Genomic DNA, 15,173 nt, shown 5'->3' with positions numbered 1-15,173 from the left:
CCGGGGACCCTGCCCCAGCCCTCTCCAAGTCCGCGGGACGCACGCTGCGAACCGGCGGAGGCGGGCAAGGCAGGATCCGCAGCAAAGCCCAGCAGCCTCCCCGCAGCGCCCGGCTAGCTCAGTCGGTAGAGCATGGGACTCTTAATCCCAGGGTCGTGGGTTCGAGCCCCACGTTGGGCGCGAGCTTTCCTTTTTCCTCTCTCAGCCAGTGCACCAGGTTTCAGCCTGACCCGCGGAGCGCAGGGCCCCGGCTCGCCCGGAACAACCCCCGCGCCGGGTCTCGCGGCAGTCCGCGGCCAGGCACCGTGCAGGGCCCCTCGTGCGCAGCGGGCGAGGCTCCCGGCCCCGGTCGGCAGGGCGAGGAAAGGGGGCACGGCGGAGCTGGCACGGGACTACAAATCCCAGCATGCCTCGGGCGGCGGCGGCGGCGCATGCGCGGGGCTGGCCGCTATAATGCGGCGGAGCGGGCGAGGCCCCGCTGGGAGGGGCGGGGTGGGGAGGAGGGAGAGTCACTTATAAATGGCGCCCAAGCAGGACCCCAAGCCCAAATTCCAGGAGGGTGAGTGCGGGCCGGGGCCACGGCTCCCCGGGGGGGGGGGGCCCGGAGACCTGTGTGTGCTGGGGGGCGGGGGCTACAGCGGGAGGCCGGCTGGGCTATGGGGGGACGGGGCAGGGGGCTGTGGGTGATGGAGGGGCTGTGTGGGGCTGGGGAAGTGCAGGGAGAGGCCGGCTGGGCTGTGGGGGGGTGGGTCGGGGGGGGTGCAGGGAGAGGCCGGCTGGGCTATGGGGGGGTCGGGGGGGGTTCAGGGAGAGGCCGGCTGGGCTGTGGGGGGGTGGGTCGGGGGGGGTGCAGGGAGAGGCCGGCTGGGCTATGGGGGGGTCGGGGGGGGTTCAGGGAGAGGCCGGCTGGGCTGTGGGGGGGTGGGTCGGGGGGGGTGCAGGGAGAGGCCGGCTGGGCTATGGGGGGGGGGTGCAGGGAGAGGCCGGCTGGGCTATGGGTTGGGGTCGGGGGGGGTGCAGGGAGAGGCCGGCTGGGCTATGGGGGTGGGGTGGGGGGGGTGCAGGGAGAGGCCGGCTGGGCTATGGGTTGGGGTCGGGGGGGGGTGCAGGGAGAGGCCGGCTGGGCTATGGGGGGGGGTGGGGGGTGCAGGGAGAGGCCGGCTGGGCTATGGGGGGGGGGTCGGTCGGGGGGGTGCAGGGAGAGGCCGGCTGGGCTATGGGGGGGGGTCGGTCGGGGGGGGTGCAGGGAGAGGCCGGCTGGGCTATGGGGGGGGGGTCGGTCGGGGGGGGTTCAGGGAGAGGCCGGCTGGGCTATGGGGGGGGGGTGCAGGGAGAGGCCGGCTGGGCTATGGGGGGGGTCGGGGGGGGTGCAGGGAGAGGCCGGCTGGGCTATGGGGGGGGTCGGGGGGGTGCAGGGAGAGGCCGGCTGGGCAATGGGGGGGGGGTCGGGGGGGTGCAGGGAGGGGTGCAGGGAGAGGCCGGCTGGGCTATGGGGGGAGGGGTGTCCGGGGGATGGGGAGGCAAGCAGAGCTGATCCTGTGGCCAATCCATGCTGTAGTATTGCACAAAGCTGTGGGGCGTGTCTGCTCTGGGGAAGGGCCTTTTTAGTCTTCTGGCTGCAGTTTATTTTTGCTAACTCTGCGGGGCCGGGGGGGGGGGGTAAAAGGAAATGATGGTTCTCTTAAAAAAACAAAACAAAACCCAACCAACTGCTGCAGTTTTTGTAGGGGAATTCACTCTATCGCTCTGTGCTTTGTACCACTTGTATGCACTGTGACAGGTTTCAGCGTAGCAGCCCTGTTAGTCTGTATTCGCAAAAAGAAAAGGAGGACTTGTGGCACCTTAGGAACTAACCAGTTTATTTGAGCATGAGCTTTCGTGAGCTACAGCTCACTAAAACTTATGCTCAAATAAATTGGTTAGTCTCTAAGGTGCCACAAGTCCTCCTTTTCCGTACGCACTGTGTATCTGAAACTAGCGATTTGTGGACTGTGGGGCTGAAATGCAGCCTCCAAGGCCAGTGATGACCCATCCTGGCAGGTGATGATGAATCTGAGTGGCCTTGCACCCTAGCTCAAGGTGGACGGTTTCCTGCTGGAAGCAGTCTCCTCCAGCTACCCCTTTCTGGTAAAAGGAGGGGTAGGTGCAGTATGTGTACTCCATCTTACAGAGCGCTTGCAGCTCCTTGGCAATACTTCAATGAGACCTTTAGCTAGCCAAGATTTGGGCTCCATTCTGTTCTAGTACCTGAGGACACAGAGGACCTTTAGGATGTTAATACTCCCTGGATCAGAGAAAGGGTTAGGAAATGGCTGTTTAGTTTTTTCATACTTCTCAACACTCTCTCAGCTCACCTGTGAGATTCTGGACTTTTTCCTTTACTCAAAATATGCTTGATTTTTGTTTTTCTCATAGGTGTGTATCAAAGCACTCCCATGGACATCGGTGGGCATTTAAGCCATTGAAAGATTTTTTTTTTAGTAGGACTGTCAAGATTTTCCCTTCTTGAGGTTGAGAAGTATGTTTACTTTGTTACTTAAAATATTTTTATAAGATAGCCCAATTAGGGATCTTGAATCTTGCCTTATGACATGTTTTTTTTTTAAGTATGGCTTAAGGATATTGTAAAATCCCGTGTGCTGATTATTGTGGTGACTTGCAACACTGCTATAGCTATGGTTGCCTCTGTTCATAACAGACCCCCAGTTTAATTTAATATTTAGGGCATGTCTAGACTACAAAATTAAGTCAACCTAACTTACGTCAGTGTGCAGCCTCACCAGGAGCGCTTTACTGATTGTACCGTCAGTGTGGGGCATTGTGTGATGGCTTCTGAAAGCCAGTAATAGTCAATATAAGCAACACAGTGTCTACACTGACATTGCATTGAGGTAACTATATCAACATTGGCTCTATGCCTTTCATGGAGGTGGAGTTAAGTCGGTGTAGCAGGACAATTATGTTGTCGGAGCAAAATTTTAGTGTAGACACTTGCGTAGTTAAGTCAACATAGCTCGATGCATGGCAGCTTATCTCTGTAGTGTAGACCAGGCCTTAATTCTCATTGGGCTGAAACATGACATACACATTTCATTGAAAGATTCAACTTACTCCATAAAATCTGGTTTAAAAATAGGTGGTGGTTTTAGAATAGACAAATGACAACTGTAGGGGTATATTAAGCTTTGTTGGCTTCAGAGATGAATTTTGTACAACACTGAAGTCTATCCTTAGAGCTATTGCAAAAGAAACATAACCTGGCCAGTTAATAACAGTAACTTTGGAAAAACCAATAACGATATAGGTTTCAGAGTAGCAGCCGTGTTAGTCTGTATTCGCAAAAAGAAAAGGAGGACTTGTGGCACCTTAGAGACTAACCAATTTATTTGAGCATAAGCTTTTGTGAGCTACAGCTCACTTCATCAGATGCATTCAGTGGAAAATACAAGTGGGGAGATTTATATGCACAGAGAACATGAAACAATGGGTGTTACCATACACACTGTAACAAGAGTGATCACTTAAGGTGAGCTATTACCAGCAGGAGAGCGGGGGGAACGTTTTGCAGTGATAATCAAGGTGGGCCATTTCCAGCAGTTGACAAAAACGTCTGAGGAACAGTGGGGGGAGGAGGGGGGGAATAAACATGGGGAAATAGTTTACTTTGTGTAATGACCCATCCACTCCCAGTCTCTATTCAAGCTTAAGTTAATTGTATCCAGTTTGCAAATTAATTCCAATTCAGCAGTCTCTCGTTGGAGTCTGTTTTTGAAGTTTCTTTTGTTGAAGAATTGCACCTTTTAAGTCTGTAATCGAGTGACCAAAGAGATTGAAGTGTTCTCCAACTGGTTTTTGAATGAATCTGTCCTATCTCGGGGCCTTTCCTTCTGCCCCTCCACCCCCACGAACAGGACACAGTTCTGTGGTGACCTAGAATCCTATTTTCGACACCTCCGACTCAAGGAATATTTTCAACACACCTCTGAACAACATACTAACCCACAGAGACGTTCCTACCAAGACTACATAAAGGAGGATTCTGGGTGGACTCCTCCTGAAGGTTGAAACAACACTGGATTTCTACATAGAGTGTTTCCGCTGACGTGCACTGGCTGAAATTGTGGAAAAGCAGCATCACTTGCCCCATAACCTCGGCCGTGCAGAACACATTGCTATCCACAGCCTCAGAAACAAGTCTGACGACATAATCAAAAAGGCTGACAAAGGAGGCGCTGTCACCATCATGAATAGGTCGGAATATGAACAAGAGGCTGCTAGGCAGCTCTCCAACAGCACTTTCTACAAGCCATTACCCTCTGATCCCACTGAGGGTTACCAAAAGAAACTACAGCATTTGCTCAAGAAACTCCCTGAAAAAGCACAAGAACAAATCCTCACAGACACCCGATCTGGGGTATTCTTTTACCCAAGATCCATAAACCTGGAAATCCTGGATGCCCCATCATCTCGGGCATTGGCACCCTGACAGCACGATTGTCTGGCTATGTAGACTCCCTCCTCAGGCCCTACGCTACCAGCACTCCCAGCTATCTTCGAGACACCATTGACTTCCTGAGGAAACTACAATCCATTGGTGATCTTTCTGAAAACACCATCCTGGCCACTATGGATGTAGAAGCCCTCCACACCTCCATTCCACACAAAGATGGACTACAAGCCGACAGGAACAGCATACAACAAATCTTCAGAAGTTTTGAGAGCTGGGGCACGCTTGCTAGGAGCCAGGGCTTGGGGCTTCAGCAGGAGTGGGGCTGAAGCCTCAAGTCCTGGCAGGTGTGCCCTGCAGGGATGAAGCCCCAAGACCCCGCCTCCCTGCTGGACAGAAGCCCCTACCCCACGATCCCACTGCAAGACAGAGGTCCTGATCTCCCCCACTCCCAGCCTGGTAGGCAGAGAGGGTGGGGGGCTTGTGAGCCACACTTTAACAATAGAAGAGCTGCATATGGCTCATGAGCCGCAGTTTGGCCACCTCGGCTCTAAAAAAGTGTTTAATCCCTCATCAACACTGCATAGAAAACTTCAGTATCTAGTATGGAAATTATGCAAAACTCCGGAATTTCATTGTCTCTGCGGTGGGATTTATGTTATAATCATTCCACTAACATCAGATTGGATGGCGTGCAAAACCTTATATAACTACTTCAGTGAAACTTCACAGAAGGAAGTGAGATGATTTCACAGTTGAAGAGCACCATCAACTTAAATTTGGCTCAAATTAAATTTTAAAAAACTTCATTTTTAGGAGGCCTGAGATCAAAATAAACATGTTCACAGCCCAAAAGGAAATAAAGTCAACTGAAAACATTTACTTCAACAAACTTTTCCCTGTGGTGCCTAAACCACAAACATTACAGCACTAGGAATCTAAAATTAAATCAACTTAACTGATCTTCACTCTGTGCTGAGGATGGCCTATTAGTAAACAGAACATAAATAGTGACAGATTTGATGTAAAAAAAAAAAATATTTTCACTTGTAATCTAAGAAATTGATAAACAGGTATATTACCAAAAAGAAAAGTAGTACTTGTGGCACCTTAGAGATTAACTGAAATAAATTGGTTAGTCTCTAAGGTGCCACAAGTCCTCCTTTTCTTTTTGTGAATACAGACTAACGCGGCTGCTACTCTGAAACCAGGTATATTACCAGTTTACTAGGTATGCTTTTTTGCATTGAGTGTCCCTTTTAAGGTTGGTGGCTTACTCAAATATATCCTTTATCTAGTTCAGTGGTTCTCAAACTGGGTTGTGACCCCGTTTTAATGGGGTCACCAAGGCTGGCTTAGACTTGTTGTGGCCTGGGGCTGAAGCCCAAGGCTCAGGTTACAGGACACCTGCCCAGGGCTGAAATCCCTTTCGCCCCCTGTGGGGCTTGGGTGGGCTCAGGGTTTGGTCCTCCCTCCTGGGCTTGTGTAGTAATTTTTGTTGTCAGGTGGTCGCAGTGCAATGAAGTTTGAGAACCCCTGCTCTAGTTTATCTGTAGAAGGAATCCTATTGGGAATGTTTGGGTGGGGATGGCGAGAGGGGAGAGTTCTTTTAGCTTTTTATAATGGATTCACTACGATTTAAGAAAATGAGAGATTTTCTTGATATTTAAATACGCAATTTGAAAGATTGGTGGGTTTTTTTTAAATGCACAGATTAAGATGTATTCATATAGGAAAGAGAAGTATCATAAATGCTGATGATGTGAATTTCTGGTGTAATATATAATATGCCACATTTTTATTTTAGCTTCAGAAAAGCTGACACCAAGTGATCTTTAAAAATTTTCCCTGGATTTAGTAGTATTTACTTACTTATTTTTAAAAAGCAGACTTATCTTGCAAAGTTGTCTTTTGCATTATATCTTGTCCATTCTGGATCTTGATCCAGCAACTGGCAATTTATTGAAACCCCATTGAAGTCAATGGAAAGACTTCACTTGGTGTTGGATCAGGTCGTTAATGTATATATTAGAATCCCATGGACTACATGAGACCTTCCACATGTGAAATTAATGTAGCATTAAGCATTTAAGCCCCAATCCTGCAAGGTGTGGTTTTTTGTCTTTTTTGGGGGGGGGGGGCTTATCTGGAGCCCAATGGAAGCCAAGATTGTGCCATGTGGGCAGAAGAACTTGCAAGCTCGGGACAGCAGCATGGACTGACCAGCTCTAGCTTAGAAACTAGGAGCAGCATTACTAAGCAACAAAACCACTTGGCATAGTTTGGCATCCAAGAACATTGGTAAAGCATGCCTGGCCAAAAAACGGCTCCATTCAAAAATGGCTTTGGTTTTGTTTTTTTAATGAGAACTGAATAAATAAAGGTGGGGTCTCACTGTAGTGCACCTTGTGTGTCTATATACTGTACAGATATGATTTGGAATTATTTTGATCTAAATTAGTGTTAGGGAAGACTATTGTAAATTTCTTCCTATTGTTTGAGTGTGAAGTGTGGTGGTGGGGGAGAAGGTTTGTCAGCCTTTCTGATTTCTCCGTACTGGGTGTCTTGCAGTCATAATGCCACAGAATGTTCTTGGTCTCTATTTCTGTAAAGAGCCTAACGCCTCTTAAACACAGGCAAAATCTTCATTTTTAAGAACAGGTAAACAAGGCTTGTTTTCTAGTAGTGTTAACAAACCGTGCAAAATAGAGGTGAAATAGTATAGTCATAATTTGTAAATAGCTGTTTTGCATGCTGAGTAAAGATGGTTTTAAGATTAAATATTAAAGATGGTTTTAAGATTAAATATTAAAGATAGTTTTAAGATTAAATATTCATAATGGAAAACACATTTTAATAAAAATACACAATAGACTTCAAAGTGGGTACTTCCTCTATGGAAAATATTTTTTAAGCTGGTGTCTAAAAATGTCAAACCAGTCTCAGCAAGCCACTTTCATACGGATTTTTTTCTTAAAACAGTTTCTGTACAAAGTTGTTATCTTGAATTTGCTCTCATGTAAGTGAATCTTTTTTCTGACCCACTGTGAGCATGAAATCCCTCTGATTAGCATTTACAGTGAACTCTCCAAATCTATTTTATTGTACCACTATATTGAATCTGGGAATAAAGTATTAATTGGAAAAGTGGTTTAGTAAATTGATCACTAAATATTTGATGCAGTTAAAGGATTATTAAAGCTCAGCTTACTCTGTAGGCATAGAATAAGGAATGACAGACAAAGCTAGAAATGGCCGCCTTGCAAAAGGAAGGGAATGTCGGGTACTCAGTAGTGGACTGTAACCCTGTAAGTTATTGGTACAGCTTAATTATTTTGGTATGCAGAACTGGTCACCAATGTGAAGGGTGTGACCTTTATTACAAGGGAGTACTGTACAGGAGGAAACATCTGCCCTCTGAGATCTTATGTTAAATAAATGAGACTTCCACTTTGTAAACAACTGCACAATAGGGATCTTATAGCAGCTGAAATCCTGATTGTAAAAACAATCTGTTCAAAAGTGAAAGAGCCTCTTCTTCCCCCTTCCCCTGTGCCCTCGTTCAGATATACTCTTTTTTTGGCTCCTTTGGAGAGGGGGAGAACTTGATGTCATTATATCTAGTTTTCTTTAGTTTATTTTTTGCAATAGAAATAAATGTCAGGTGCTGAGTTTCCTCCAGGAAAAGGAAAACTCTTATTTAAATACTAGGCTGCTTTTGCACCATAATTTTAAAATGAGACAGTAGGTTGGCTTGAAAAGAGAGAATCGTGTTCCCTTTCTCAAAACAAAATGAAACCGAGCACTCTAAAAGAATTTAACTCTGTTGCAACAAGACTGACCTGTTTCTGCTGTGCTATTTACTGCTTGTACATTCAGGTTGAAATTCAGTCCACTCATGTAAAGCCAGCGTAATAGAACTCTATCCAGTTAGAATGCAGAGAGGCTAGGCAGGTAAAATCCAGCTCAGAACCTGGGTATAGGGCTGCTGTGCCACTCCCTCACAGCTGTTGCCCCAGGCTGTGGGCTGGAATAGAGAGAGGGCTTTGTGCCATTTGCATCCATTATGTATCTGCATCAACAGATATCTGGGGCAGCCCAAGATATTCCATACAGTGTGGCCTTCAGTGCCAGCCTGTGCAGGGGTTGCACAGAAGTCCTTCTTGCAGAGCACAGGGGATACATAGGCACCCCTGTGAGGCTGCTCAGCAGGCAACCCGTTTGCTCATCCCCAGCATGGGGATTGGTGGTGCAGAGAGCCTTGAGCTAACCCTCCACTCATCTTCCATTTCATAAGCAGGTGCTTTTTGAAGTTATGACCACCTTTGGATTGCTTTCTAGCTTGACATGTGTAGGTAATATGCTGCCACTGGACAGTCTCTTGGCACAGCACTCTTAATGGCATTTGGTTTCCTGTGGTTTTTTTTGTAAAATGCATGTCTTCGTATGCAGTATTGTTCATCAATATGTCTAATCAGATGGCTATTTGCAAATTTTTCCAGGTGAACGAGTGCTGTGTTTTCATGGACCTCTCCTTTATGAAGCAAAGGTATGTCTGGATTTTCATTTTTGCAGATGACGGCAAAAAATAGCATTTACATAAAGAACACAAGAATTGAATGGATTAAGTAGCCTATTGGCTAAGCACTAGATTGGATTGAGTCAAGAATTCAAGCTAAACTGAGGAGAGAACCGATGAAAAGAAAATATTAAATTACTTTGCTTTTTGTAAAAAAAACCTGCAGTTTTACAAACTGTAAAGCACATACATTTGTTGGATATTGATATTCAAATTAAAAACTTGCAAGATAAAGGTGTAATGGAGGTAGTAAGTGGGAATTTGAAGCCATGTGAATGGACCTAGGCGCGTGTGTAAAAACATGAAAAGATTTCACCAAATGTGAAATGGAATATATATCATGTAGGCTCCTATTAGAAGTCTGCTATTTCGAAATATGCTCTCGGATTCTAAGGAGCATGTGTATGTATTCATATATTACAAAATAAGAAATTGGAAGTTGGTTTGGCTTCCAGTTTGGCCTCCCATTCATCATGAATGTCATCTCTTAATACTTTAATCTTTCAGTTGTTAGATAAAATACTGAATTCTCAGGTTACTGAAGCTCCCTCTATCCCCGTACCATATTTCTAGTCAGATCAGTTTCTAAAAAAATTTTTTTAGGCTCTAAGGTTGCTTGTAAATCTGTGTAGGTGGGGACAAAATGACACCTAATTGCGTCAAGGGAGAATGAATAACACTAAAACCAAAAAAGCTCTGTCTTGTACTAGAACAAAATGAGGTGTAGTGGGAGAGGTTTTAAAAGGGTATTCTAAGGCAGAGCAGGACTACAACATATTTCATACAGTGAGATTACTCCAATTCCAAATGTTTTCTACCCTTTTTTTAGGGGTGGATATGGGTGAGTAACCAATTCTCCTCAGTACGTACTAGATCTATAGAAGTAGTCAAAGCCCATTCTGTCTTATGCATTCCGTTCAGATAGGATTCAGGAACCATGTCAAATGCACTAAAATAGTTCCTGCAGAGGTAGTAATGGCATGTGGACGGGTCTGTTATATTGAGATGGAATCAATGGGCCTGAAAAGCCAAAAGTGTTAATATGATCCTGTCCCTGTCCAACGTTAAACAGGGTTAAACAAAGTTTGGGATTTGGTTTACAGAGACCTCAGCCTGCTTAGTACCGTGACGCAAACACCATTAAAAATCCTTTATCTTTTATTGAAGATACAGAAAAAGGAGAAATAATTAAAACATTTTAAATGTAAAGTCTTAAGGCTTTCATTTGAACATCCATTGCTCCTTTTCCCTTTAGAAGGAAAACTGCTCTTGTTTGACAGTCCTAGATGGAGTTAAAGATGCTAATAACAGTCCTTTTGGGGGGGGAAAGAGAAGACATTAGTTGAGAGGGGCTGGAGCTGAGATAGTGGTTGTTTAAAGTATGATCCTGCTTCCTAGAAGATGAGGAGAACACACAAGAGAGAAAATGCAGCTTCTCTCTGGTGCCTGATCTCACTTTCAGCCTCACTGCTTGCAAAACAGACAGAGTACATGGTTTTATCAGCCACTCTTGTGACCTAGCAGGTTTGTACCAGCATGGGTTGGTACGGGCACTGCATTTACTGTCTTTTGGTTACAGGCTTACAGTAGTGTTGCAAAAGATGCTGTCTTTGCTGGCTAACAAGACTCTTATTGAACAGAAGGCAGAAGAAGAGGGGTAGGAAAGAGAAGGATTAAGAAGGGGAAAGAAGAACACAAGGGGTGGAGGAAGAGATGAAGTCTGACGCACTACATGGTGGTTGAGATTCACTTGGAGCCAGTGGAGATGGCAATGTCTTCTGGGTCCCTCTTTCGGCCTGGGCTGGTTAGGATGCTGAACGTCCAACAATGTCTCAGTGGATTCCAGGGCCCCAGGAGCTTTTGGGAGTAGCAGCCACAATGGTGATGCTTGCTTCTTCCCTTCTTTCAGTCAGCAGTTGTTGCACTCATCCTCAAATTATCCCCAAAACTCTGGGTTTTTTTTTTTAAGGGCCCCAAAAGAGTGGTGGGTGGAATAACTCATCCCTTTGTCATTTTGTCCCCCAACAGGCTTATTTTCAGACACCAATTTTAGGTCCCATGCTTTTCTTGTTTACCAGTCATGAGCTTAACACAGTCCTGGAGTTCGATCAGGAGGCTGCCTTGATTGGACTAATTCAGTCTGTCTCTCCCTTTTGTACCTTTTCCCATCAATGTTTATTGTTCTATGTGACTGGAACACTTTGTAAACATTTATCCACTTTCCCACAGTTGAGCTCACAATTAGGGTGAATTTCTAAAGCCAGTCATTACAGCAGGTTCGACCATTTGTAATGCCATGGTAGCTTAGCGCTAGTGAGGCATGGCTTTACAGGCCGTGATCCTAAAGACCTATCCTGGTATACTCACTAAAGGTCCACTCTTTCTGTTGACCTTAATGAGAGTTGAGGTACCTGTCGCTCTGTGGGAGGCATTAGCACATCACGAGATTGGGTCCTAATGCTGATGCATGACTATTATGCTAATTTGAGCTTCGTTAGGAATGCAGATGCTGAACAAAGTCCGTGTTCATTAGACAAGACAAAATTGGAACTGAGACCAATTTTATTTCTCAACGCTCTGAGGGATGGCTATAGATCCTGGATTAAATTTAAAACAAACTTGATTGACAGTGTCCTCCTAAAAATTGAAGTGAGAATGTGTTAATCTCAGGAGCTAAGCATTAGGCTTTGTTACTAAAGAACATGTACGCGCTTCATATGCGAGTCTGAGTTTGCTACATTTATTCATTTTTTTTAAACCATTTGGTTTGTGTCTTCACCTGATGCCTTTGTGCAGTATCATCTGAGTACTTAAAAGTTCTGTCCCTGATCTATTTGATACTGGCTAGAACTCTGTTTTCCTCTTGAACCAAGAAGGAACTGTAGGCATGTTGGCTGGGGAATTTTGTAGAAGTTTTCTTGAGATATTTAGTTTTATGCTTAGACCTACCAGGAAAACTGATGCTTTAATTTAATAGTTTTTAGTATCTGTAAAGGCTAATTGGAAAAAAAATTACTATAGGGAGGACTTGATTGGAATGGAGTAGGTAAAGGGAGACTGATTACAAATGTCCCATATTTTCTTTATGCCATCTAGAAGTGATCGTTGTAATGTAGTAAACATTTTCAAGAGTACCTCTCTAGCAGTGAGACTTCAGTTTGTTGTTTAGAGTGCATCTCTTACAGCTAAGACACTAAATCTTTTTCTTTAAATTTTGGGCTGACAAAGACTAACATAATGCAATGGATGCAAAACTTAAAGCAGTAAGTTTGTTCTAATAGCAATCTGTTGCATTTTATTTAGTCTGTTCCTTCCCTTCCCCTGGCACTTGAAGATGGGCTCATTTTGAATGTGTGCACCTGGGTCCAGATTGCCTCCTCTATCTGAGCTCTTCCTGATGCAGGAGAGGGGAGGTGATGGCCAGGGAAATCATTATGGCTTCCTAGTTATGAGGGCCAGTCTCTGCTGCCACCAGTCCAGACTCCTCTGTGAGTTGGAGCAGCTTGTAGGCTGCTCCATCTTATGCCATTATTGCGTGATCTCTTGTGCATCACACACTCACTAGAGTATGATCAGCTTCTCTTCTCTCCCATGCTGCACAATACATCCCCTAGGTGGAGGTGAGGTGGATGGTGCAAGAACTGTCTGCCAGAGTAATTCCTGCTGCCCACTTAGAGCCAGTATCTGACCCCTTTGTGCTGCCTGAGTGGCACAAAGAAGTTGCATCTTAAGTGAGAATTCAGTCTGTAGTCTATGGTATGTAGTATCCTTGATTTCCTCTCCTCCCTCTCTCCTCCCCCACCCCCCGGTTCCTTTAGTCTACTATTTTGTCCTTCTGTGCTCTTCCATCTCCCTATATAAGACAGCTGGGAGTGTAGAAGGAATGATTTTTCTCCATAATTGAGACTAATGCAGTCTGTTTCCATAAAAGGATCAGTTGGTAAGGAAAATACTGGGGTCCACAAAATTTGCCCTTCTGATTGACTTGAACTTCACGTGCCTTTTTCATTCTAATCTGTGTTTTTCACTTAGATGGTTTGTAAACTCTTAGGGATGAATGATTGGTTTTTAAATCAGCAGGTGTGGATAACTTGCACTCAAGGGTCCAAAAAGAGTTGGCTGAGGAGATCTCTGGCCCACTGATTTTAATAAATCTTGGAATACTAGGAAAATTCTAGGAGAGTGTGTGTGTTGTGCCACTATGCAAAAAAGAGCAAGCTGGTAGACCTGGGTAACTATAGGCTGGTTAGCCTGTCATCAGTCCTGGACAAAATGCAATTCAGTTAATACAGCATTGAATGCTAGGAATATTATGCCAGTCAGCGAGGTTTCATGGAAAACAGTCTTGTTAAACAAACCTGATTTCGTTCTTTGAGAAGATCACAGGTTTGGTTGATAAAGATAACTGTGCAGATGTAATATACTTTGCCTTTGTAAGGCATTTGGCTTAGTACCACACAACACTTCAATTAAAAAAAAATTAAGCACTATAAAATCCCAACAGAGCACATGTTAAATGGATTAACAGCTGGTTAAATGACAGCTCTCAAAGTAGTTGTCACTGGGGAATCATCAAATGGAGGTGTTTTAAAGGGGTTCTGCAGGGACTGATGCTAGGTCCAACGCTATTTAATATCTTTTTCATCAATGATCTGGAAGTAAATATAAAATCACTGCTGATAAAATCAGTAGATGACACAAAATCTACCACTAACATGTGAGGTAGGGGTGTGATTCTCTTGGTTGTGCACACGTGCTCTCGCTAGCCCTCCTTGAGCTAGCAGGAGTCTAAACAGCAGTGTAGCCACAGTAGCCAGGGCAGCAGCAGAGGCATAACTTAGCTGTGCCAAGTACAAACCTGCCTGAAACTGCTGGTTCTGAACTCAGCACAGCTACGCTGTGTCACCTCTGCCCATGGTGCTGCGGCTGCGCTGCTAGGAATGCTCCCAGTAGGTCAGTCAGAGGTAGGGAAAGTGTGTGTAGGACCAGGAGACTCGCGCTCTCAGTCTGGATGTAGCTAAAGATTGGTGGAGTGTGGTAAATGATGAAGACAGGGCAGTTGTACAGAGTGTTCAGGATCTCTTGGTTACCTGGACCCATTCAAACAATGTATTTTAACACCGCCAAATGCAAGGTCGTGTTTAGGAGCAAGGATTGCAGGCCATACCAGCCAAATGGGGGAATAGTATCCTGGAAAGCAGTGTCTCTGAAAACAATTTAGGGATCCTAGTGACCAAGCAATTAACAACCTAACCTAGTGTGATGTGATATGACACAGGGATAATGAGGTACTTGGAGTGTGGAGTAGGGAGGTGATTTTGACCTCTGTATATTCTATTGGTGAGGCCGATACTAGAATAGTTCTAGTGTCAGCATTTTTAAAGGATGTTGAAAATTGGAGAGGGGGAGTAGAAAAGAACCACCAAAGTGATTTGAGAATGTCTTACAGTGAGAGACTTAAAGAGCTCAATCTGATTAGCTTATCAGAAAGAAGATTGAGAGAGCATTTGATTAGTGGATCAGTACCTTCATGGGGAGGAAACACTGGGTACTAAAGGCCTTTCTAATATAATGGAGAAAGGCAGAACTAGTGGCTGGAAGCTGAAGCCAGACAAATTCAAATTGGAAGTAGGGGACAATTTTTTAACGGTGGTGGTGATTTACTGTTGGAACAAGGGAAGTGATGGATTCTCTCTCTTGATGTCTTCAAATCAAGACTGGATGCCTTTCTGGAAGGATATACTTCAGCTAAACACAAGTTACTGGGTTTAATACAGGTGTAAGTGAGTGAAATGTAATGGCCAGTGATGCACAGGAGGTCAGAATTGATGCTCTAATGGCCCCTTCTGGCCTTATTCTATGAATCTACGAATAGTATTGTAGTCTGGTGCAGCAGCTTATTTTGTTTTACTCTTTATACTCATTACCTATGTTTTACTCTTATTGTATACTCTATCTTAGCTAAAGTGTGTAACAACAACAGTTTATCTTCACCTTGATCAGATATTCAGGGCTTGGAATGTTTTAGGTTACCTCACTCTAGTATAGTGAGACCAAGCTAAGCTTTATCCTTCAGAAATTTTTCAGCCTGCAAACAGTTACTGCTGAATGTAGAGCTTGCTATGTGGCTGCAGAAATCCAAAATAG

General features: G+C 44.9%; 1 protein-coding gene across 2 annotated transcripts in view; it reads left to right on the top strand.

Annotated features, from left to right (window-relative positions):
• Positions 1–470: 470 nt before the first annotated feature.
• MORF4L1 (mortality factor 4 like 1) overlaps positions 471–15,173 on the top strand; it is a 39,812-nt gene continuing 25,109 nt past the window's right edge. For both annotated transcript variants that reach the window (XM_084641238.1, XM_084641237.1), the window contains exons 1-2: positions 471–559; positions 8,950–8,996. In XM_084641238.1, the coding sequence (XP_084497364.1) occupies positions 520–559; positions 8,950–8,996 (87 nt within the window). In that variant the 5' untranslated portion in view covers positions 471–519. The remainder of the gene's footprint in view (positions 560–8,949; positions 8,997–15,173) is intronic.

This window comes from Lepidochelys olivacea (genome assembly GCF_965140295.1).
Source record: "Lepidochelys olivacea isolate rLepOli2 genome assembly, chromosome: 10".
NCBI lineage: Eukaryota > Metazoa > Chordata > Testudines > Cheloniidae > Lepidochelys > Lepidochelys olivacea.
This window is presented reverse-complemented; position numbering and strand designations above follow the sequence as displayed.